The sequence below is a fragment of the Rhincodon typus genome, chromosome 1 (assembly GCF_021869965.1).
Source record: "Rhincodon typus isolate 14 chromosome 1, sRhiTyp1.1, whole genome shotgun sequence".
NCBI classification, from domain to species: domain Eukaryota; kingdom Metazoa; phylum Chordata; class Chondrichthyes; order Orectolobiformes; family Rhincodontidae; genus Rhincodon; species Rhincodon typus.
Genome location: NC_063332.1, coordinates 60,186,569 through 60,209,197, shown reverse-complemented (window position 1 = coordinate 60,209,197; position 22,629 = coordinate 60,186,569). Strand labels below are relative to the sequence as shown.

General features: G+C 40.5%; 1 protein-coding gene across 1 annotated transcript in view; it reads left to right on the top strand.

Moving 5' to 3' along the window:
• Positions 1–21,495, top strand: part of dhx29 (DEAH (Asp-Glu-Ala-His) box polypeptide 29) — a 116,359-nt gene extending 94,864 nt beyond the window's left edge. Inside the window, exons 28-33 of the mRNA XM_048596975.1 lie at positions 3,744–3,846; positions 4,106–4,432; positions 5,946–6,077; positions 9,108–9,204; positions 15,719–15,781; positions 20,433–21,495. Coding sequence (XP_048452932.1) covers positions 3,744–3,846; positions 4,106–4,432; positions 5,946–6,077; positions 9,108–9,204; positions 15,719–15,771 — 712 coding nt within the window. The 3' untranslated portion in view covers positions 15,772–15,781; positions 20,433–21,495. The remainder of the gene's footprint in view (positions 1–3,743; positions 3,847–4,105; positions 4,433–5,945; positions 6,078–9,107; positions 9,205–15,718; positions 15,782–20,432) is intronic.
• The last annotated feature ends 1,134 nt before the right edge of the window (positions 21,496–22,629 follow it).

Below are 22,629 nucleotides of genomic sequence, written 5' to 3'. Positions count from 1 at the left end.
ATCAGTTCCTACTATTTCTGAATCAGATAGTTAGTTCTATGCCCAGGTTCTATGTTTCACTCCGATCTGCTTGTGATCTCCAGCACCTCTGCCAGATGTTCCTGTGCTTACCTGTCCATGTGTTCCCTAATGGCCAGTCCAGAGTATCATCTCTGTAGTTGGAGTTTGATTTATTATTGTCATATGTGCCGAGATACAGTGAAAAGTGTTTTACATGCTATATAGGCAGATCGTACCATACAAGGTTCATCGGGTAGCAGAGCAGAGTGCAGAATACAGTGTTACAGGTGCAGAGAGAGAGATCAACATTAATATTTGAGAGGTCTGTTCAAAAGCCTGATAACAGCAGGGAAGAAACTGTTGAATCTTTTCATCTGTGTATATCATCTGTCTAATGGAAGAGGGTGGAAGAGAGTATAACTGGAGTGGGATGGTTCTTTGATTACGTTGCTCGCTTTCCCGAGGCAGCGGGAAGTATAGATTGGGTCAGTGGATGGAAGGCTAGTTTACATGATGGACTGGGCTGTGTTCATGACTCTGTAGTTTCTTGCAGATGTGGGAGGAGCAGTAGCCATACCACGCTGTGATGCATCCAGATAGGATGTTTTCTATGGTGCATCTATAAAGATTAGTGAGAGTCCTTGTGGAAATGCCGAATTTCCTTAGCCTCCTGAGGAAGTAGAGGCATTGTTGTGCTTTCTTGACCAACGTGTCGACATGAGTGGACCAGGACAGATTGCTGGTGATCATCACTCCCAGGAACTTGATGCTCATGACCATTGCCATCTCAGCACCATTGGTGCAGACAGGGGTGTGCCCTCCACTCCGTTTCCTGAAGTCAATGACCAGCTCCTTCGTCTTGTGGATGTTGATAGAGAGATTGTACTTTACTGGGCTCAGCAAAGGCTGGTTCTATAGCGGTTCTTTGAATCTCCTTGAGACCTCTGCAGTTTCTTACTCCTGCAGCCGTCAGCCCTTATCCATGATTTTTTTTCACCAGAATGTGACCCCAAGCCTACTCTAGATTCCCAAGGTAAATGAATCTGTGCCTGTGGAGAGTGGTGAGGAAGACCTTGACAGTGCTTCCTCTGATGTTTCTGATTCTTCCCAGTCCCATCTCTACTAGCTCCTTGAATCTCACCTCTGAGGAGAAAGTGGTGAGACTCAAGCAGCTGGTAGAGATGGGACTGGGGATAGAGCTGGACTTTTGCTGTCTTGGGAATGTGATCTGGGGGCTTCCTAGAAAAACACGAAGATCTGTTATTGTTGCAAGGCTCCATCCTTATCCAAGGCTTCATTAAGACAGCCGTGCTTGATGCAAAGCTGGGTGCACCAGATTTTTGATCCAGTCTTCCTGTCAACGCATTCCTTACTCTCCTTCCAGCTCAGCAGCATTCTCCTCAGTGGGGTAGAGAGACTTATGTTTTGTATTCCCCCTCTCCAACCTGGGCATGTTTGTGCTTATTGTGCAAGTTTTTCTGCAGAAAGAGATATGTATCAAGGGACATTAAAGTGCATGCATTACCATAGTGCCTGCATTAGTGCAGATGTAAATCCCCAGGGTTGTAATTGTCTGTATGTATTCGTAGTAAGAAGAATGTGCTGTGGGAAAAGTTAGATGTTAAAAGATTCCGAATGGAAGGTGATGTCAAAAAACTACTGTTGAGAAAAACCAAGAAAGCATTATGTGATGTGTGTTCCTTGCATACCTGTGAGCTGTTTATCCCAAAGTCCATCTTTTATGGTTGTATCTTTGTCTCATGTAGTCCCTAGTGAAAAGCTAACAGGTGTGTACATTCTCGCAGTTGCGAAGAAATGTCACTGACCTGATGGTATGGCTGAGTGCTGCTCCTTTTTTTTTGAAATGTGAACCCTGTCATGTGTGAGAGGGAATACCACCGTGATGCAAGTAGTGATACATTGATTGTTGCAACAATTTGACAGCTATTGATAGCAAACAAGGCATCAGCTGAAGATACATGGCGCTGTATATTGTGTATGAAAGTCCTCTGCAGTAGTAAACTTAAAAAGTTAAAACTTAAAAAACTTGGACTCAAAGGGGCATAAAGCATGAGTGGATAATGATACGTACCTGGATAGAACAGTCGTCATTTGCAGCAGTGGAACCAGGTTCTCTTGCGCTGTCCACAAATACTGACATCTGCAGCTACCTCTGACCAAGCTGCCTTTGTCAGTTGGAGTGGCTTCTGTTACCACCCCTCATGAAGAGATCTTTCCTTTTTCTCTTGAACAACCTTCGTAAGAACCTCGAGGGAGGCATTGCTAAAGAATGATGTTGCTTTTTATTGGTTTCTGACATCTTCATGATAAGTGAGAGTAATGAACGGGGGTTGACTGATGGTCTTGGGTTGTAGAAAGTTTTGTCCGGGTACCTTTTAAATATGGTGTCTGAAAGTTGGAGCCCAGAAGGTCCTAGTAGATAAGACCCTCCTGTCCATCTGCTTATAAAATTTGGCTTTTTAACAAATTTATTGATGGATGATGCCATCGTTGGCTGGGCTAGAATTTATTGCACATCCTGATTGGCCCTTGAGAAGGTGGTGGTGAACTGACTGTTTGAACTAGTGCAATCTATTTGGTGTAGGTACACCCGTGGTACTGTTAGAGGGGAGGTTCCAGAGACTTGACCCTGGGACATGAAAAGTATAGAAATATATTTCCAAGTCAGGATGGTGCTGCCCTTGTCCTGCTGGTTTCCAATGGTCTAGTGTTTGGAAGGCTCTTTTTAAGGAGCTGTGATCTATTTCTGCAGTGTATCTTATAAATAGTACACACTGCTCACACAGCATCAGTGTTTGTGGATGACTAAATTTTGGGGATGTGATGCTAATCAAGCAGGCTGCTTTGTCTTGGATGTTGTCAAGTTTCTTGAGTGTTGTTGGAGCAGTATTCATAACTTCTGACTTCCTCTTGTAGCTACTGTATGTAACTGGATAGTCAAATTAAATTTCTGGTCAAGGGTAATCCCCAGGATGTCGTTCATGGAGAATTCAGCTACGATAATCCCATTGAAAGTTGAAGAGCAATGGTTGGATACTCTTGTTAATAATGATCATTGCCTAGCACTTATGCAGTGGAACTTCTGCAGAGATGTCCTGAAGTGGAGTCACTGACTCTAACAGCTGCATCTACTGCAGAGGAAAACTCTTATGATTATAATCAACAGAGATTTTTCCTGCTAATTCTCATGGACTTCAGCTTTTCACATTTGGCAAAATGTGGCTAGATGTCAAAGGCAGTCACTCCCACCTCACCTCCTGGAATTCAGCCATTCTGTCCACACTAGAAACAAGGCTGTAGCGAGGTCAGGAGCTGAGTGATGATCAAGCGTAAGCAGATGAGGTAGCAATTTGCCAGGTTGAATTTGTCCTGCTTTTTGTGTACAGGTTCCACATTGCTGGGTGCATGCCTGTGTAATAAACTGATAAAAATGTCATCATGTGAGGAATCCTGACCCATCTGAACAAAAGTATCTCCTGCCATCAGGCCCATCTTCACAAGCTCTAGAAGACAGGATTCCACTCACTGTAACTGCATCTGCAATGTGCAGAAACTGACCTCTACCCCTAATATTGCAGCACAAACAGTACAAGTATTCAGTCAGTGAACGGTCATTATTAAGTGAACACACAGGATAGATTTTGGATTTTAGAGCCTTAGGTGCATACATGAAGTAGTTTTCATTAAACTTTGTGGTATTGTGTTTAAATTTAAATTTGTGTTTGCATCTTAAGATGGAAGAATGTACGATCAGATGGCTATCGTGCCGAAATGACTTACTGTAAGAAACACTTCCTGAGTCGGACTACACTTCTAACAATGGAGGTTTGTATTAAACATCCCAATATTGTGCTTTTCAATCACGGCATTCATGTTGGTATTTGGTGGTGCTGATGTTGAAGCATGCACACGTTTCTCATGTTGAAAAATATTAGAGTTTTGTACAATGCATGCTGATTTTGAGCTTTTTACAACGCTGATTTACATTTAAAGGATTAGAGTTTGATATGAATTTTATTAATAAAAATGTATTTATAAATTAAAACACTAATTTCTGATTTATTTCCTGAAAATATGCTTGCAGGAAATTAAACAAGAGCTCATCAAGCTGATGGAGGCAGCAGGTTTTGTGCCATCAAGAACCAGAGGAATGACACATCAAAGTTGCAGCAAAGGACCTTTGGTAGAGCACCCAAAAAAGAGCTTATCAGATAAGGAGGTCCCTCTTCTAAAAGCTGTATTAACAGCAGGACTGTATGATAATATTGGAAAGATTATTTACACACCATCAGTGGATATTACTGACAAGGTGATCTGTTGTGTAGAAACTGCTCAAGGTAAAGCACAACTACACCCTTCATCTGTCAACAGAGATCTGCAGACAAATGGTTTGCTTCTGTATAAGGAGAAGGTAACTTTTTTATTGATAAGAGTATCCATGTTTGTATTGGATGACTAACTCTTACAGGTCTCTGTCCGTATTGTCACAAGGATCTTGCTTGTGATTGTGGTCATTGCTGCTTTATCTCTTGGAGCTACCGTTTCATATTTCCTCCTTTTCCAAGTGATCTATAGCTCCAAGGATGTTAATATATCCCACTATCATACAAAATCTTGTTATTTTCTACACAGCTACATAACTAGCAATAAGCATTCATTTGACATGTGTTGATACAACGAAACAGAATATAACTTGTGTTTCATTAAGATTCAGATGTTGTGCAACAGAAGTGTGTCTTTAAGATGTTAGAAATGCAAATGGTTTCAGTTATACATGCAGTGTCCTACAATATAATCCAAGGTGTTTTTCTATTTCTGTCTATTCTATTGTTTTTAAATGAATTAAGTATTATTATACATGAAACAATTGAAATTTTTTGACAGTAAGACAGGAATTTGACAGTAAGAGACATGAAAATGAACCTATTTGAAGTGTATTATAGAACTTGTTAACTCCCCTATGCTCTTGGTAACTATTGTTCCCTTTTTCATGGCTTCATCATTAGCCTTAACCCTCAGTCAGTGGACAACTTCTTAGTGGATTTCTGTCCCAAAACTACGCTGCCAGGATATTCTTTGCATTCAAGTGTATGTTATTTATACCAGCTTGGAGTTAAAAATAATGATCCATCTAGCATCAATCGCCATTTACACAAGCATTTTCCAAAGTTCTACCACCCAACTTATTCCCAACTTATGTCTGCACGGTCTCAGAGACACTTAGATTTGCCCCAGAACATCAGGGGGCATGGTGGCTCAGTGGTAATTCACTGCTGCCTCACAGCGCTAAGGACCCGTGTTTGATTCCAGCCTTGGGTGAATGTGTGGAGTTTGCACATTTTGTCCGTGTCTGTGTGGGTTTCGTCCGGGTGCTCCGGTTTCCTCCCACAGTCCAAAGATATGCAGCTAAAGGTGGATTGGTCAGGCTAAATTGCCTGTGGTGTCCAGGAATGTGCAGGCTAAGTGGATTAGCCATGGGAAATGCAGGGTCACAAGGATAAGGTTGTGGGAGTGGGTTTGGGTACAATGCTGTTTGGAGGGTCAGTGTGACTCGATGGGCAGAATGGTCTGCTTCCACACTTTTTGATTCTATGATCTAACTCTATGAATAACAAGTTATTTTCTTTTTTAACAGGTCAGGCAGCATCTATAGAGAGAATTTTTTTTTAATTTTTCTATTGTGTCAGCATTTTCAAATGTATTTTTACTCATGGTTATGCTGCTGTGTTTGGAGTTCTTTCCTAATTTTACTCCTGAAAAGTCTGACTGATTTTTAGACTATCCTTCCATCCTAGATTCCTGAACCAACTGAAATAGTTCCTTTCTACCCAATTGTGTGAACTTTATATTTTAAAAGGGATATTCTCTAGTTGACAGTGGTGTTTTAATGATGGGATGAATCAATTTCTTTTTCTTCAAATTAGGTGAAATATGGCAGGATATATGTGCAAGAGACAACACTGACGTCACCTTTCCCAGTGTTGCTGTTTGGTGGTGCTATAGAAGTGATGCACCGTGAAAGATTACTTTCAGTTGATGGCTGGATACATTTCCAGGTAATAACACTTATTTAACAAATTCTACTGAATTCAAAGCAAGTTGTCCATTTTGTATACTATTTCCGATATGCAGCCTCCATAAACTTGTGCTCAATCAAAATACGTTGTTGACTGTGGAAAGGTAGATGCTTGTTATATCAGTATCAAGTCTGTTGGATCTAGGTCTTGTCTTGAGTTCAAACTTCTTCTACTCATTCTCTGAGTAATCAATTCTCCCTGAACTGAAATTGATCTGAGATTGAGCTCCATCTTAATTTTTACTCTTCTTATCTATGACTTCTGTCATTAATACGAGCACCATGACAAAGCAAACTATAAAACCTTTCACTGTATTTTTTTTTTGAAAGTATGCATGACAATAATTTGCTATTCTATTCTATTCTATTCTTTTCTTTTCTTTTCTTCTTTGTTCTTTTTCTCCTCTTCTTCTCTTCTTCTCTTCTTCTCTTCTTCTCTTCTTCTCTTCTTCTCTTCTTCTCTTCTTCTTTTTCTTTTTCTTTTTCTTTTTCTTTTCCTTTTTCTTTTCTTTCTGGAGATCTAAGTGCAGTTGTATTCTCCGGTCCATGATAAAGTGCAACTTAAAAATCCAAAGGATTGTTGTTGGGCAGCTTTTTAACCAAAGGCACCTGTTTGTAGCTCCTCAGTATCTCAAGTTTGATATCCAGCATCTCCAAAAGTTACATGATCTTGTGTAACTGACAAGTGAACAGGGTATATTTTCACTTTTGACATTCCAAGTTGCAAAGAATTACAAAAGGAAACACACCTTGTACATTCTCAGTGCAACGTAAGTGTCCAACCTTTCAATTTTTCCCAGTTTATATTCCAAAAAAAAATGCTGTGTTTGCACACTCCCACATGCCTATGTTGTTGACTTTTTTTAAATGCAGCCCACATAAAAGCTTTATAAGTTCATGAGTTGACAATATCTATGATTGTTGTATTGACAACCCCTTGTCTGGACTCACCTGAAAGTGGCAACCATTTACCTGCATCCACTCTATTAAACCCCTTCATACCTTGAAAACTGTCTATCAGAACGTGGGAACACGAGCTAGGAGCAAGAGTATGCCACACAGCTGTCTTGAGCTTGCCCCACCAGTTGACAAGATCATGACTGAACGTCTACATTAAATAAACTTCCACAGCCCTCCAGGAAATTCTCAGGTTTTAAAATTCTCTGAATAAAAAAAGTTCCCCTGATTTCGGTCAGAAATAGTGGATCCCATTATCTTAAGATCATGATGATTCAAGTCAAGGGAAACAGTCTATCCTGTTTATCCTGTCAAGCTGTTCAACTCACACTACAGCTTATCATGGAATTTGAATTCAATAAAAACCATAATTAAAATTCTAATGAAGACTGTAAAATGATTGTCAGTTGTGGGGGGAAATTATTGATCTGATTCACTAATGCTGTTTAAGGAATGAAACTACGGTCCTAACTTGATCTTGCCTATGTGTGACTCCAGACCCGCAGCTGACAGATAACTGCCCTCTGGGCATTTGCGAAATGGACATTAAATACTGGCTTGGCCAGCAATGCCCATATCCAGTGAATAGGAAGTATAACCCTCTTTTAATAAATAGACAAAAACTGTACGTAGTACACTAGCAGTGTTTTTGCCAATGCCAAACATACTTTTAGCAAGACAATTTATTAAAACAGTCCAAACCAAAGACTAATGTGCCATTTTTCTTGCTAATCATTTGCTATACTTGCAGGTTAATTCCAAGGGGTGGCACAGTGGCTCAGTCGTTAGTACTGTTGCCTCACAGCACCAGGGACCTGGGTTCAATTCCAGCCTTGGGTGACTGTCTGTGTGGAGTTTGCGTGTTATCCCCATGTCTGTGTGTGTTTCCTTCCACAGTCCAAAGATGTGTAGGTTAGGTGGATTGGCCATACAAAATTGTCCCATAATAACCAGGGATGTGTAGGCTGGGTGGATGAGCTATTGTAAAAATGAAATGTGTGGGGTAACAGAGACGGGGAGGGTCTGGGTGGGATGCTGCTTGGAGGGCCAGTGCAGACTCTATGGGCTGAATGGCCACTTCCACTGTAGCGATTCTATCTCTGATTAATGGTTACATCCTGCCAATCTGAGAATGATGTATTCATTCTTACTCTATTTACCATCCAATAACCCTTCATGAACCAGTGCTAATCTATCATTTCCCCTGCCACCCCAATGCCGCCATCCCCGAATCCTGTGTTTCATTTGCTACCTTCCAATCTATGTAGATTCTCGAATCTATAATCTCTTTGACAGAGTAAAAGAGACCAACCTGTTCAATCAACTTTGATAGTTATATTTTCTAAATCCTTACAGTCACGTGGAAATCTGAACTGTGGACCTCACTTGGAGTGTTGTACGACCAAGATCTTTTTCCCCATTTCTGCAGTGCATTTGTCTGGACATGAATTCCCATGCTTTATTTCTGCTCTTGGTGTCTGTGCAACTTTGTGTTGCTGCTTCTCATGATTTATAGTTTTGTTTTTCCAGATCACTTTGTTTCTCTAATCCTTTTTAAACCCTAAATGTCCAACGAGTAAGCAAATCACTTATTCCTTCGACTAAAATGAGCTGCCTGATCTGTCATTGTATTGAATTTGCCATTAATGCAGCCGTAATGTTGATCATTCCATATTTTGGTGTGTTTTTTCACCTTCTCTTGCCCCTATCTTCCTCCCCTCTTGCACCGTTGCCCTCTTTTGTACCCTCCTCCACCCCCCAATCTCTTTCTCTTTTTGCCTGTCCTTTTTCTTTCCCCTCCATCCCAGCGAAAGTTTAATATGCTCTAATCTTCATTGACTAGATTATTTAATGTGATCATGATTTCCCTGTGCAGTTCCACGGGGATTAATGTTTTATGGGGCTGATAGGGTAAGGGTGAAATATAAGATTATAACAAAACCTGGTTGATCAAGAGATCAGAGACCAGATTCAAACCTTTGTAGCTACTCTATTTTTAATGAAATACAATTTTCGGTACTGTTTCATATTTACAAATTACTAATTTTTGTAGGCTCCTGTCAGGACAGGAATCATTTTTAAGGAGCTGAGATCCTTGATTGAATCTGTTCTACTGAAGAAACTTGAAGATCCAAAAATAACAATTGAAGGTAATTTCAGTATATGTATTCCAGTTTTGTTTCAATTATAAATTCTATTTTTGCAGGTTAGACGTAATTATATGTATAGTGTGTGTGTGGGGGAGTGGGGGAGGGTGAATGTTGATTATTTGTTAGCATTGTTTCTGATGTGAATACTGTAATGTGCACTGTGTGCACAATTTGATTATATTGATCAGAATATGTGAAAATTATGTTACCATCACTGAATTGTTCACTATCAACATCTTTGGGGTTATCATTGATGAGAAACTCAACTGGATTCGCCACCTAAACAGTGACCAGAAGAGCAGGCCCGAGGCTAGGAAGATTGCAGTGACTAACTCACCACCTGACTCTGCAAAGCCGGGCCATCATCTACAAGGCATAAGTCAGGAGGGTGATGGAATACTCCCTACTTGTCTGGATGCATGCAACTTCAACAACACTCAAAGCCTTAAACCATCGAGGACAAAGCAGCTGCTTGATTGTCACCACATCCACAAACATCCACTCCCTCCACCTCCAACACCCTGTAGCAGCAATGTGTACTATCTACAAGATGTACTACAGAAATTCACCAAAGATCCTCAGACAGCATCTTCCAAACCCATGACCACTTGCATCTAGAAGAACAAGGGCAGCAGATACATAGGAACACCACCACCTACAAGTTCCCCTCCAAATCATTCACCATCCTGACTTGGAAATATATCACTGTTCCTGTACTGTCACAGGGTCAAAATCCTGGAATCCCTTCTCGTGGCATTGTGGGTTTAACTCAAGCAGATGGACTTCAAGAAGGCAGCTCACCACCACCTTCTCAAGGGCAACTTCGAATGGACAAGAAATGCTGGCCATCTAGCGAAGCCCAAATCCCAGGAATGAATGGAGAAAAAAAAAATGCTCTTCTTTCCTAACATACAGGAATGTAGGCACTGTTAAAGTCATGTTTACTCCCCCTCTTTTTTTAATTTCCACTGCAAGCACACACCACTGTTCGCTATTCTACAAAAGGTCAGGTGTCATTTTCTCTCTCCACCTCCCCTTTATGCTTGCTTAAAAGCCATTACATTTTGAAAAAGAGGTTGCTAATCTTGAATATCAACTAATTTTCTTTCTGCATAAATGCTGCCAGACCTGGTGAGCACTTCCAGAATTTTCTGATTTTTGTTTAGATTTCTGGCATCCACCGTATTTTTGTTTTGTTTAAGAGACAACTTATTGAATGATTGGAAGCTTTGCATATCGAAAGCATCTGAAACTCTTAAGAACTGCAGATGATGCTGGTGGTGCCCATCTGGGATTAACACTTGTTCCCTTTCAGAGGATACTTTTTTAATAATTAGTTCACGAACACGTGAGGCTGACCATAGCAGTATATTATCTAGTTGCCATTGTGAAGATAATGTGCTACTATCCTGTGTCATTGCATTCTACTACCTCAGTCCATATGAGGAATGTTACCATAACTTTCTAACAAATAGCAATGACCTAGTGGTATTATCACTGGACTGTTAATCCAGAGACCCAGATAACGTTCTGGGGACCCAGGTTCGAATCCCATCACGGCAGATGGTGGAATTTGAATTCAATAAAATATCTGTAATGAAGAATCTAATGCTGACCATGAACCCATTGTTGATTCATTGTTGATCTGGTTCATTAATGTCCTTTTAGGGAACGAAACTGGCCTACATGTAACTCTAGACCCACAGCGATGTGGTCGACTCGAAACTATCCTTTTTGCAATTAGTGGTTGTCAATAAATGCTGCCTGGTCAGCGACACCCTCATCCAGTGAATATTAGGAAGGCGAAACGGAAGAGAAAAAAAAAACATATGAAATAGTAGCAGGAGTAAGCTATTCAGCCCTGTAAGCACAGAGCTTGCTGTGCTATTCAATAAGATCATGGCTGAACTGTTTGTGACCTTAACTCCACTGTACTGCCAGTCACCATTGGTTCATTATTCTTGGTACCCTTGTCCTGTAGGAAGGAAGCCAATTATGAGTACAAAGGGAGTGCTCTGCATCTAATTAGCCTGTAGGTTAGGATATCTTGTAGCAAATACTGCTGGCGTGCAGTCAGTAACACCTAAAATTGTAAAGCCTCCTGCTGTCAATCATGTTTCTATTTTGTATTGAAAATTCAACAAAGATAAAAGATAAGTTAAAATCATTCGGACGGTGCCACTTTATCCAGCAGCAGAACTGGCAGTGCTTTCAATCATGGTCCCAATGGCAGGCCTTACACCAGCAATAACAAGGGTGGCAGCTAAAAGATTCACAAACTGGTGCCCAAATAAAGGCAGCAGGCAACAAAAATATGTAGTCATTTGGTTTGCCGATTTCAGTACCTATTCTCTTCCTATAACTCGGAAGACTGTCATGATGTTGTGTTGCTGAGATTGCGTAATCACTTCATTTTTTTTGTCCGTGTGGGGCAATGTGCCCCCTTTAGAAAATAAAATCCAGCCCTTCATTTTTAAACTCTTTCTCCTTGTTCAAGATTTTACCCGTGAGGGGAAGCATCATGTCAGCACCTGCCCTTTTAAGCTCCCTCTGGTATATTTCAATAGACCGCTTCTCGTTCTTCTGAATTCCATTGAATGTAGGCCAAACCTGCACAAACTTTCCTCATAAGAAAATCTCTTCAGACCAGGAATCAACCTATGAATCTTCGTTGATATGTATCTCCTTAAATCTGGAGACCAGAATTGTACACAGTATTCCTGTGTGTGTTTTCACCAGGGCCCTGAATAGATGGAATAAGATTTACCTATTTTTCTACTGCATCCCTCTTGCAATTGAGTCCAGTGTTCCCTTTCGCCTTCCAAATTATTTGTGGTGCATGCATACTACTACTTTTGTGATACAATATGTAAATCATCCAGGTCCTTGCATACTGCAGCATTCTACAGTCATCTTCTGTTTAATAATGTGTGAACAAATTACTGCAGATGCTGGAATCTATACTGAAAACAAAAATGCTGGAAATCCAAGCAGGTCAGGCAGCATGTGTGGAAAGAGAGCAAGCTAACGCTTAGAGTCTAGATGAATCTTCATAGCTGCTCTGATGAAGAGTCATCTAGGCTGTTTAATAATGTTGTGGTTTTCTGTTCTTTCCACCACACAAACAACCCCACATTTTTCCATATTATATTCCATCTGCTGATTTTTGTAACTTGCTTGACCTATCTAAATCCCTTTTCCAGATGATATATCTTCACAACTTGCTTTCTTCCCTAGCTTCATATCATCAGCAAATTTTGGCTCCAAAACAATTGGTCCCTTCATCCAAGTCATTAATATAGATTGTAAATAGATGACAGCACTCATCTTTGTGGCATTCCAATAGATATAATTTGTCAACTTGAAAACAGCCCATTGATCTTGATTTCCTGGATGTTCGTTGGCTAATATCACTTTCCTCAGTGCTGGTGCCAGTGGCCCACTTCTCCTATGTCAGTTGTTGAGCCACATTTTCATTTCTCTAACTTTGGTCCCATACCAATTTATATGAGGCTTAGGTGATCTAAAGATGATAATCTTTGACGTATTGCTTTTTAATTTAGTGCCCACTTCATCATACTCTTTTTATGTAACCTCTTTCCTATTTCTCCCTACATTGTTAGTACCTACATGGAGCACAACCAATGGATCCTTTCTCTCCCTTTGCAAGTTCCTTTCCATCCTGAGCAGATATACCCAACTGTGGCACTGAGCAAGCAGTACAAGCATTTTAACTCTTTTGCTGCAGAGAATGGTGTCAGTCCCCCTCCTATTGCTCCCCTGACTTGAATGGCTTTTGGTTCCATGGTGCCATGGTCAGTTTGCACATCTACCCCACTGTTCCCATTTTCGCAGAAACCGACTGAGAGAACCTCAGACATTGTACACAGTTGTAGAGTTTCTAAACTCCTGCCCTTATCTGCCTCACTTGTAATCACACCCTTGTTTCCCTGACCAATGAATAAGTTAGAAGATCCTTCCTGGGTGTTGTGATTGTTTCCTGGTACAAAGAATTAAGTTAACTTTGCCCTCCCTGATCCATTGCAATGTCCAATCTAAAACTGCTTGAACTGCAAACGTATTTGCCCTGGATCACAATGGTGTGCAGGAATATGTACTTCATTCATGGGATCTGGGCTGTGCTGGTTGGGCCAGCATTTCTTGCCCTTGACAAGTTGGAGAGTTGTTTTGTTGGGCTGATGTATTCCATTTAATGTTGGTACAACAAATTGCCATTGGAAAGGAAGTTCCAGAATTTTGACCCAGTTACACTAAAAGAATGGCAAAATATTTTCAAGTCAACTTTGTGTTTTGGAGGGGAGTTTACATGGGTTGGTGTTCCCTTGTATCTTCTGCTATTGTTCTTCTAGATGATGGTTGTGGCTTTGGAAGGCGCTATCTGTGGAGCCTGATAAATTTCTGCAGTGCATCTTGTGTGCTGGTGGTGAGGATTTAAATGTTTGTTGACATGGTGTCTATCAAGTGGGCTATTTTGTCTTGGATGGTCATGAGCTTGTTGGGTGTTGGAGCTGCAGTCATCCAGACAAGTGTAAAGTATTCCATCACACTTCTAACTTTTGTGCCTTCTAAGTAGTGGTCAGGCATTGCAGAGACAGGAGGTGAATTATTTGCCACAGAGTTCCTCGACTCTGATCTGTTGTATTTAGGAGGGCTTCTCCAGCTCAGTTTCTAGTGAATAGTGATCCTAATGCTATTAAACATCAAGGCATAGTGGTAGATTCTCTCTTGTCAGAGATGGTCATAGCCCAGCACTGGAGTGTGGTGTGAATGTTACTTGCCATTTATCAGCTGAGGCCTGGATGTTCACATGGACTTTGTGTACACAGGTGGGGCCTGGTTCAATTTCAGAGGAGTCGCGAGTAGTGCTGAACGTTGTGCAATCATCAGCCTCCCCTCTCTTGTTCAAGTTTGGGCCAAGGCTGCGGTAAGATCAGTAACCAAGTAGCCTTGGTGGAACCCAAACTTGAATGTGAGTGAGTATATTCCTTTGCAAGTGCCATTTGATAGCACTGTTGTTGACCTCTTTCATCACTTGGCTGACACTTGAAAATAGACTGAAAGGAAGATAATTGACTGGGTTGATTTTGTCCTGCTTTATTTGTAGGACATTTCTGGACAATTTTCTATATTATTGGTTAAATGCAAATTTTAGTAATGGAACAGCTTGGCTAGCAGCACAGCTAGTTCTGGAGGACAAGCCTTCAGTACTTTTTGACAATGTTGTTTAGGGGTTGGTCAATATTATGCCAACAAGCCACTGATGGTTATTGAAGTCCTGCACTGAGTACATTCTGTTACTTCTGGTGTTTTATCCAAGAGATGCTCAAGATAGAGGAGTACTCATACATCAACCAAAGGAGTGCATTAGCTGGTAATCATTACAAGCATATAAACATAGAGTCAAAGAGACGTACAGCACATAAACAGACTCTTTGGTCTAACAAGTCCATGCTGACCAGATATTCTAAGTAAATCTAGTCCCGTTTGCCAGCATTCGACCCATATATCTCTCAACCTTTCCTATTCATATACCCATCTCGATGACTTTTAAATGTTATAATTTTGCCAATCTCCACCACTCCCTCTGGCAGCTCATTCCGTACATGCACCAGACCCGCTGCATGAAAAAGTTGTCCCTTAGGTCGCTTGTATCTTTCCCCTCTCACCTTAAACCTATGCCCTCTAGTTTATTTTTCTCCCCCACATTGGGGAAAAGACCTTATTTATTTACCCTATCCTTGCCCCTCATGATTTTATAAACCTCTATATGGTCACCTCTCGGCCTCCGACACGACAGGGAAAATAGACCCGACTTATTTAACCTTTTCCTACAGCTCAAACCCTCTCGCCCTGGCAATATCCTTGTAAATCTTTTCTGAACCCTTTCTCATTTCACAACATCTTTCCTATTGGAGGGGGACCAGAATTGCACGCAGTATTCCAGAAGTGGTCTAACCAACATCCTGTACAGCTGCAACATGACCTCCCACTCCTATGCTCAAAGCACTGACCAATAAAGGCAAGCATACGAAACGACTTCTTTACTATCCTAGTTACCTGCAACTCCATTTTCAAGGAATTATGAACCTGCACTCCAGGGTTTCTTTATTCGGCAACACTACCCAGGACCTTGCCATTAACTGTAAAAGCCCTGCCCTGATTTGCCTTTCCAAAATTCAGCGCCTCACATTTATCTAAATTAAATTCCATCTGCTACTCCTCTTCCAGTTGGCCCGTCTGATCAAGATCCCGTTGTACTCGTGAAGTAACCTTAACATGACTAATAAAGGAAACATAGCAGTTAGTTTGTGTGCTACAAATTCTGACAGACAACAACTAAGTGACCAGACGGCCAGGGCGTCATCTTGAATGCTCGCAGTATTCTGGAATATTATTTTGCCAGTTAACTTGTTTTAGCTATTTCAAAATGTATTTTATTAAGGATATAACAAAAACGAATAATTTGTTAAAGGATTGCTGTCTTTCGTTTCAGATGACGAGATAATACGGATAATTATGGAACTGATCAAGACTGAGCACTGCTGAGTGAAATTAAGTATGATTCTTAATGCCTAATGCCTTATGTACAAATGGCAGCAAGTAATATAAATTTGATTTATAAAGTGAAAGTTTAAATTGAACATTGCAGAGGTCACAGGTGGTGTTTCTCGTCCTGATCCCTTGAAAGCTCCTTCCATTCCAGAAAACAACACTTATTGCTGTTGTTCCCTGTCCCAACTTCATATCCATGCTGCCTTTTCTCTTTTATTCCATGAAGTCAGCTTTACAGACAAGACTGTTATGTGGAACTTAACCACATTAATCCCACTGTTACCTTATCAAATAAACTTAATTTAAACTTTTTCCAACTAATCTGTACTTGCCCCAGTATCATCTCTGAAAAGTTATCCAACTGCTGTGGTTAAACTGGATAGATGCTGTATTTATTCTTGACTTATGTTGAACAAGGGAGGAAAATTTACTACTCTTCAATCCTCTAACACCATTCTTGTATCTAAGGAAGATTAAAAGATTATGGCCAGTACCTCTCCAATTACCTCCTCTACATCCCACAGCATCCTTGCATGAATTTAGTCTAGTCCTGGTGACTTAGCAACTTTAAATACTTCCTCCTGATGACCGTCTGGCCAAACGAATGCCTCGACTATCCCTTTTTTTTAAACTAACAACTTGGCCAACAATTTCTTCCTTGGTAAAGATAGATGTAAAGCACATATTTATTATATCAGGCATGTTCAGTGGTCTTTCGATGATTTCTTTTTGCCCCATATTGGCACAACTACTCCTTTAACTACCATTGTACTGTTTTAGGCTGTTTTAAAACAAAAGCTTTGGGATTCCCACTTGAATTAGAACATTACAGCACAGCAACAGGCCCTTTGGTCCACCATGTCTGTACCAATCATGATGCTATTCTAAACTCATCATATCTGCCTGCATGTGGTCAGTCTCACTCTATTCTCTGCCTGGAATCTCTACAGTGTGGAAGCAGGCCATTCAGCCCATCGAGTCCGCACTCACCCACCGAAGAACATTTCACCCAGAACCTGCCCCCATTGCCTATCCCTGCATTTCCCACGACTAACCCTCCTAACTTGCACATCTTTGGACTGTGGGAGGAAACGAGAGCACCCAGAGGAAACCCACACAGACACGGAGAGAATGTGTAAACTCTGCACAGACAGTCGCTCGAGAGTAGAATTGAGCTCGGGTCTCTGGCAGTGTGACGCAGCAGTGCTAACCACTGAACCTCCGTGTCACCCCATGTTTCTTTCTAAAAGCCTCTTAAACATTGTTATCGTATCTGCTTCTACCACTTCACCTGGCATCATGTTCCAGGCACCTACTACCCTCAGTGTTAAAAAAACTGTCCTTGCACATCTCCTTTTAAACTTTCTCCCTCTCCCCATAGTATTTGACATTTCCACTCTTGGAAAGTGACTGCGATTGTCCATTGTATCCACACCTTTCTTTGTCGTCACTCCTCAGCCTTCAATGCTCCAGTGAAAACAATCCAAGTTTGTCCAACATCTCACAGCTAATACATTCCAGTCCAGGCAACATCCTGGTAAACCACTTCTGCATCCTCTCCAAAACCTCCACATCCTTCCTATTGTGCTGTGACCAGAACTGCGCACAGTTTTCAAAAACTGGCCTGACCAAAGTCTTACACAATTGTAACATGACTTGCCAACTTTTATACACAATGCCCCGATAATGAAGGTAAGCTGTATGCCTTTATTACCACCTTATCCACTGATCTTGCCACTTTCAGGGATCTATGAACTTGGACTCAAGATCCCTTTGTATATTAATCCTCCTTAGGGTTCAGCCTTTTACAGTACACTTTCCTCTTGCATTTGACCTCCCAAAATGCATCACCTCACACTTGTCCAGATTAAACTCCACCTGCCATTTCTGCACCCAACTTCCCAGCTGATTTATATCCTGCTGCATCTTTTGATACCAAGGTGTGGAACTGGATGAACACAGCAGGCCAGGCAGCATCAGAGGAGCAGGAAAGCTGATGTTTCAGGTCTGCACCCTTCTTCAGAAATAGGGGAGGGGAAGGGGGCTCTGAAATAAATGGGGGGAGGGGTGCGGTGATAGAAGATGGATAGTGGAGCAGATAGGTGGAGAAAAGACGGACAGGTCAAGGAGGCGGGGATGAAGCCAGTAAAGGTGAGTGTAGGTAGGGAGTTTGGATGGGGGTTGGTCAGTGAGGAGGGAGGGGCGGGTAGGTGGGATGGAAGACAGACAGGCAGTTCCTACTATCTCTGCATCTTTTGATGTCCTTTCTCATTCTCCACAACTCCATCAATTATCATGTCATCTGCAAACTTACTAATAGCTCTTTTCATTCTTTCTCATTGTCACTCTGATTTTCTTTTTCCACTTCCCGTCTAAAATATCTATTCAGCCTGCATTTTTACAGGTATTATGAACCTGCCATTGGTTACCTGGTTTGTTTTTTTCCCTGCTTCATCTTATTGCCTATCATTCTCCTCCTTACTGTGCTCTGGCTTTGCATTTCCCCTCTGTGGGCAATGTAACTCCGACTGTCTCTTCAAAGCTAGCCCATTGTTCCATTTCAGTTTCACCTGTCAATCTTTAATTCATCAAGAGCAGATCCGTTTTCACCCCCCTCCAATTTGGTATTCTTACTCTAAAGTGCTGATTTTCATTTTCAAGGGCTAACTTGAACTTCACTGTGATAGCTGTTACCCAGAAGTTTCTAAACTCACACTTGATCCACTTGACCCATCACATTCCCCAGAGCCAGATCTAGGGAACTCCTCCTTTGTTAGCAATATGCCAAACAAGAAAATTCTTTTTTCAAAAACACTTTTCCTGATTCTAATCTATGTCATCAAATTAAAGCGCACCACCACCCCCCCCCCCCCCCCCCCCCCACAGTTATCTGTGTAATTTCCATGTGCATTTCCTCCTTCATGTCTTTCCCAAGATCCTCCTGTTTAAAAAGCAGGGAGCAAAAGATGGAATATCTCATTCTGTTTTTAACACAGGATTTTCACTCTTGACTATTCTGATGAAGTCCACTGCACAGCTACAATACGCATTGAAAATGCAAAATTGATTGCTGTTGAAAGTCAAAGTGCTGTATTGATAATGTTTTCTTGAGAATGGAAATGAACTCATGTAATCTCCATCTAATTTATGCTCAGTGGGAACATGCTATATTTTTCTGTATTCACAAAATCATAGATTTTACAGCCCAGAAGATACATTTAGATTTAGGTTTAATTGTTGCGTGTGCTCAAGTAGAGGTTCAGGAGTACAGTAAAAAGTGTACAATGTCCCCATTCCCACTGACATTTTAGGTACAAAAATAGAAAAATAAATAAGCTTAAAAAGTTTCACACTACAATTCTTCTTAGTATAAAGTAGAAAAATAAAGAAGTGAAATTAAAAGTTAAGCATTACAGCCCTTTCTTAAGCCATGGGCCCGCAGACTATTCATGCTGGCCTCTCCCCATGAGGGCTCGCTTGCATCTGTGCTGGGTACACTTTCACCCACACTGGGCTAAGTCCGGCCTGGGATCTCCAGCTGCTATGGTTTTGAACACCACGTTGCTGCTGACCGCCATTGAGTCTTGCCAGGCTTCACTGCCAACTGCCACTTCCCCACGACTGTCATTTGGGCTTACCAGGTTTTGCTACTGACCACCACCTGGAAACGCCAGGCTTCGTTGCCGACTATCATCTGGGTTTGCCCCCATTTGCCGCGGGGCTTGGCAGGCTTCACTGCTGACTGTCGCTTAGAAGGAGGCCATTCGACCTCCTGAAAGAACTCTGCAGATAGTGACATTCTCCAGCCCAATCTCCATTGCTTTTAAATTCATCACTTTCAAATATATATCCAGCTCTCTTTTGAAACCTCTTTTGGAATCTGCCTCTACCACTCCCCTAGGCAATGCATTCCAAGACCTAACACCCCTCTGAGTAACACAATTTCTCCTCATCTCACTCGTAGCTCTCTTGCTGACAGTCTTGAAATTGTGAACCTTAGTTAATGACCTACCAACTAGTGGAAGTAGAATATACTTCATTACCCTGTCAAAATTGTTCATAATTTTGAACACCTGAATTCTTTATGGAATATGGATATCTCTGACTTGGCCAGCATATATTGTCCATCCCTAAATCCCCTTGAACTGAATGGCATGTTAGGCTATTTTAGAGAGCATTTTAGAGTCAACCACATTGGTTTGGGTCTGAAGTCATTGCTACGGCAGACTAAGTAAAATGGCAATTTCCCTAGGGAATCTGATGAGTTATAACAACAGTAATTTACTTGTAATGAGATAGCTTTGAATTACTGATTTTTTTTGTTAATTGACTGTCTCCAATTTAATGTTTTTAGAAAGATGAAAGAGTTTTCAAAGGCACGATTGAACCTTCTTCCTTGCTACCAAAGTTGATCAAAACTCCAGACTCTAGTACTCTCTAACAGCAGAAAAGAGCTAGAAAGGAATTTTTCATGTTACAGTGGCATTGAAGTAATGAATAAAAGATAAAAATCCAATGAAATTCTTTCTATAAGTTCAGTAGGAGGAATAAAATACAGCAGAAGATATTACTAGTTTTTCAATTTTTTTATTTATGAAAGTATTTGATAAACTAAAATGATTGAAGACTAATACGTGTCCTGGCATTTGTCCTAGGATTCTGGAAGGAAAATAGATGAAGACTTCTATAGGATGGTATGATAAATATCAAAGGATTTGAAAAAGTTGATGAGGTTCTACAGGACTGGAAGGAACTGAAAATAAATGTACTTAAAAATGACAAGAAAACTGACTGTGGCCTCTTAGCCCATCAACGATGGCTAAAATAATGAAGTATAATGTGGAGAAATACTGTAGAAGAACTAAAACCAGCCAGATTGCTTTTGGAAGGGAATATGCTATTCTGCATTTGTTTTGAAAAAGTTCCAGATTGCATAAATAGATGATCACCTCTGACAGTACAATTAAACTCAAATTCTCAATAAAGATTTGCATAACAAACTTTTGGGTAAAAACTAGATGAATCCAGAATTAAGCATAGGACTACATGTGGAACTGATTTAGAAAACAATGGAGAAATAAATGCATGATGTGTCAGGTCTCACTGTAGATTAGCACATGAACATTTAACAGTTGTACATAAGATCTGTTTTAGAAATTACTCGTAAGAAACAAATGCTGTGTGATCACTGTGCACTGCCATTATCGTTCATATCTTTGGAAAATGTTTTTGTCTTGTATGACTTTTTAATAATTGAAATTATGTCAAGGTTATTGGGGAAAAGCTAGCACTTTCCCAATGATGCAGAATTGTGCAAAAAAAACTTAGCAATTATAATTAAAACAATATAAAACAAAAAACTGCGGATGCTGGAGATCTGAAACACAAACTGATATTGCTGGCAAAACTCAGCAGGTCTGGAAGCATTTGTGGGGACAAAACAGAGTTAACATTTCGAATCCAGTGATCCTTCATCAGAATTCAATGATGAGTCTGATAGAGAGTCACCAGAAACATTAACTCTGCTTTCTCCCAACAGCTGCTGCCAATTCAATTGTTAGGATATTTTGTATAAGTTTTAAAAACGTTGTAGAGTTTATTCAGTTATGCCATCTTTTTATTTGATTTGATTTATTTAGTTATTTATTCCCGTCATAGTTACTTATTCCCCTGTTATTTCACCATTGAGTATTAAATACAACAACTGGCTAAGTTTCATTTTAGTTAATGTTGTCTTAAATTGATTGTTTTTTGACATTAGGACTTTGCTTTTACTTTTTCACTTCATGTGCAAAATGCAGGGTGAAGAGGTAATTAGGCAATAAAAGTATTACGTACAGGAGATGGTCAGAAGTCACACAACACCAGGCTGTAGTCCAACAGGGTTATTTGAAATCACAAGCTTTTGGAGTGCAGCACCTTTGTCAGGTGCTTTGAAAGCTTGTATTTTCAGATAAACCTCTTGGACTATAACCAGGTGACATGTGACTTCTGAACTTGTCCAACCCAGTCCAACACTGCGATTCCACACATAGAAGAGAAGGCATCTCAGATGTTTCTGAAAATAATTATATGTATTGTACGTTTTCTCTTTATACAAATAGTAAGGTTGCTGACACTTTCTGCTGTCTTATGTTGCTGTCATGTGTTTTGCGCAGATGCATTATGTTGTAATGTCACTTTTAAATCCTGAGTAAATCATAATGCTTTATAAATGGTGCCTGCAATATAAAACCTGAAGTGTTACAGCAGATGCAGTTAGAAAGAAAACAGGTTAGTGTAATAAATGATGTTCTTGTGTTTTACTTCAATCTGAAACTGTAAAAATGAAGTCCTTTCTGTGGATCATCCTGTCCAAGAATAGATTTCATGGGATTAATTGGTTGTGTTTGGGTAATGTGCTATTTTTGTACAGAATTCCAAATGGAGATCATCACGAAATCCATGCGCGTTAATTCAAGGTGAGGACGTCATTCCATTTTGGGATTGTTGGCTTTTTACTTGTTGCTATTATTGCTGCTGATGGATTTGAGAGCAAAAATGTGTTATCATGAATGTTTTATTTGATTAGAGTAGCTTTTTGTGGGATTGGATTGCCTGTTCTGTCGTCATTTTTGTTTTCCTGAGGGTAGTCAGTTTGTGAAATTCTTTACCATAGAAGACTGTAGAAGCTGAGTTGATAAGTATTTTCAAGGCTGAGCTAAACTTGGCATCTCAAAGCTGAGATGGATGCTTCTGTCCTTGGTTTGCTACTGTGTTCCAGCAAAACTCAACACAAGCTGGAGGAGCAGCACCTCATTTTCCACATAGGCACTTTACAGCCTCTAAGATTCTGTTGACTTCCACAGCTAC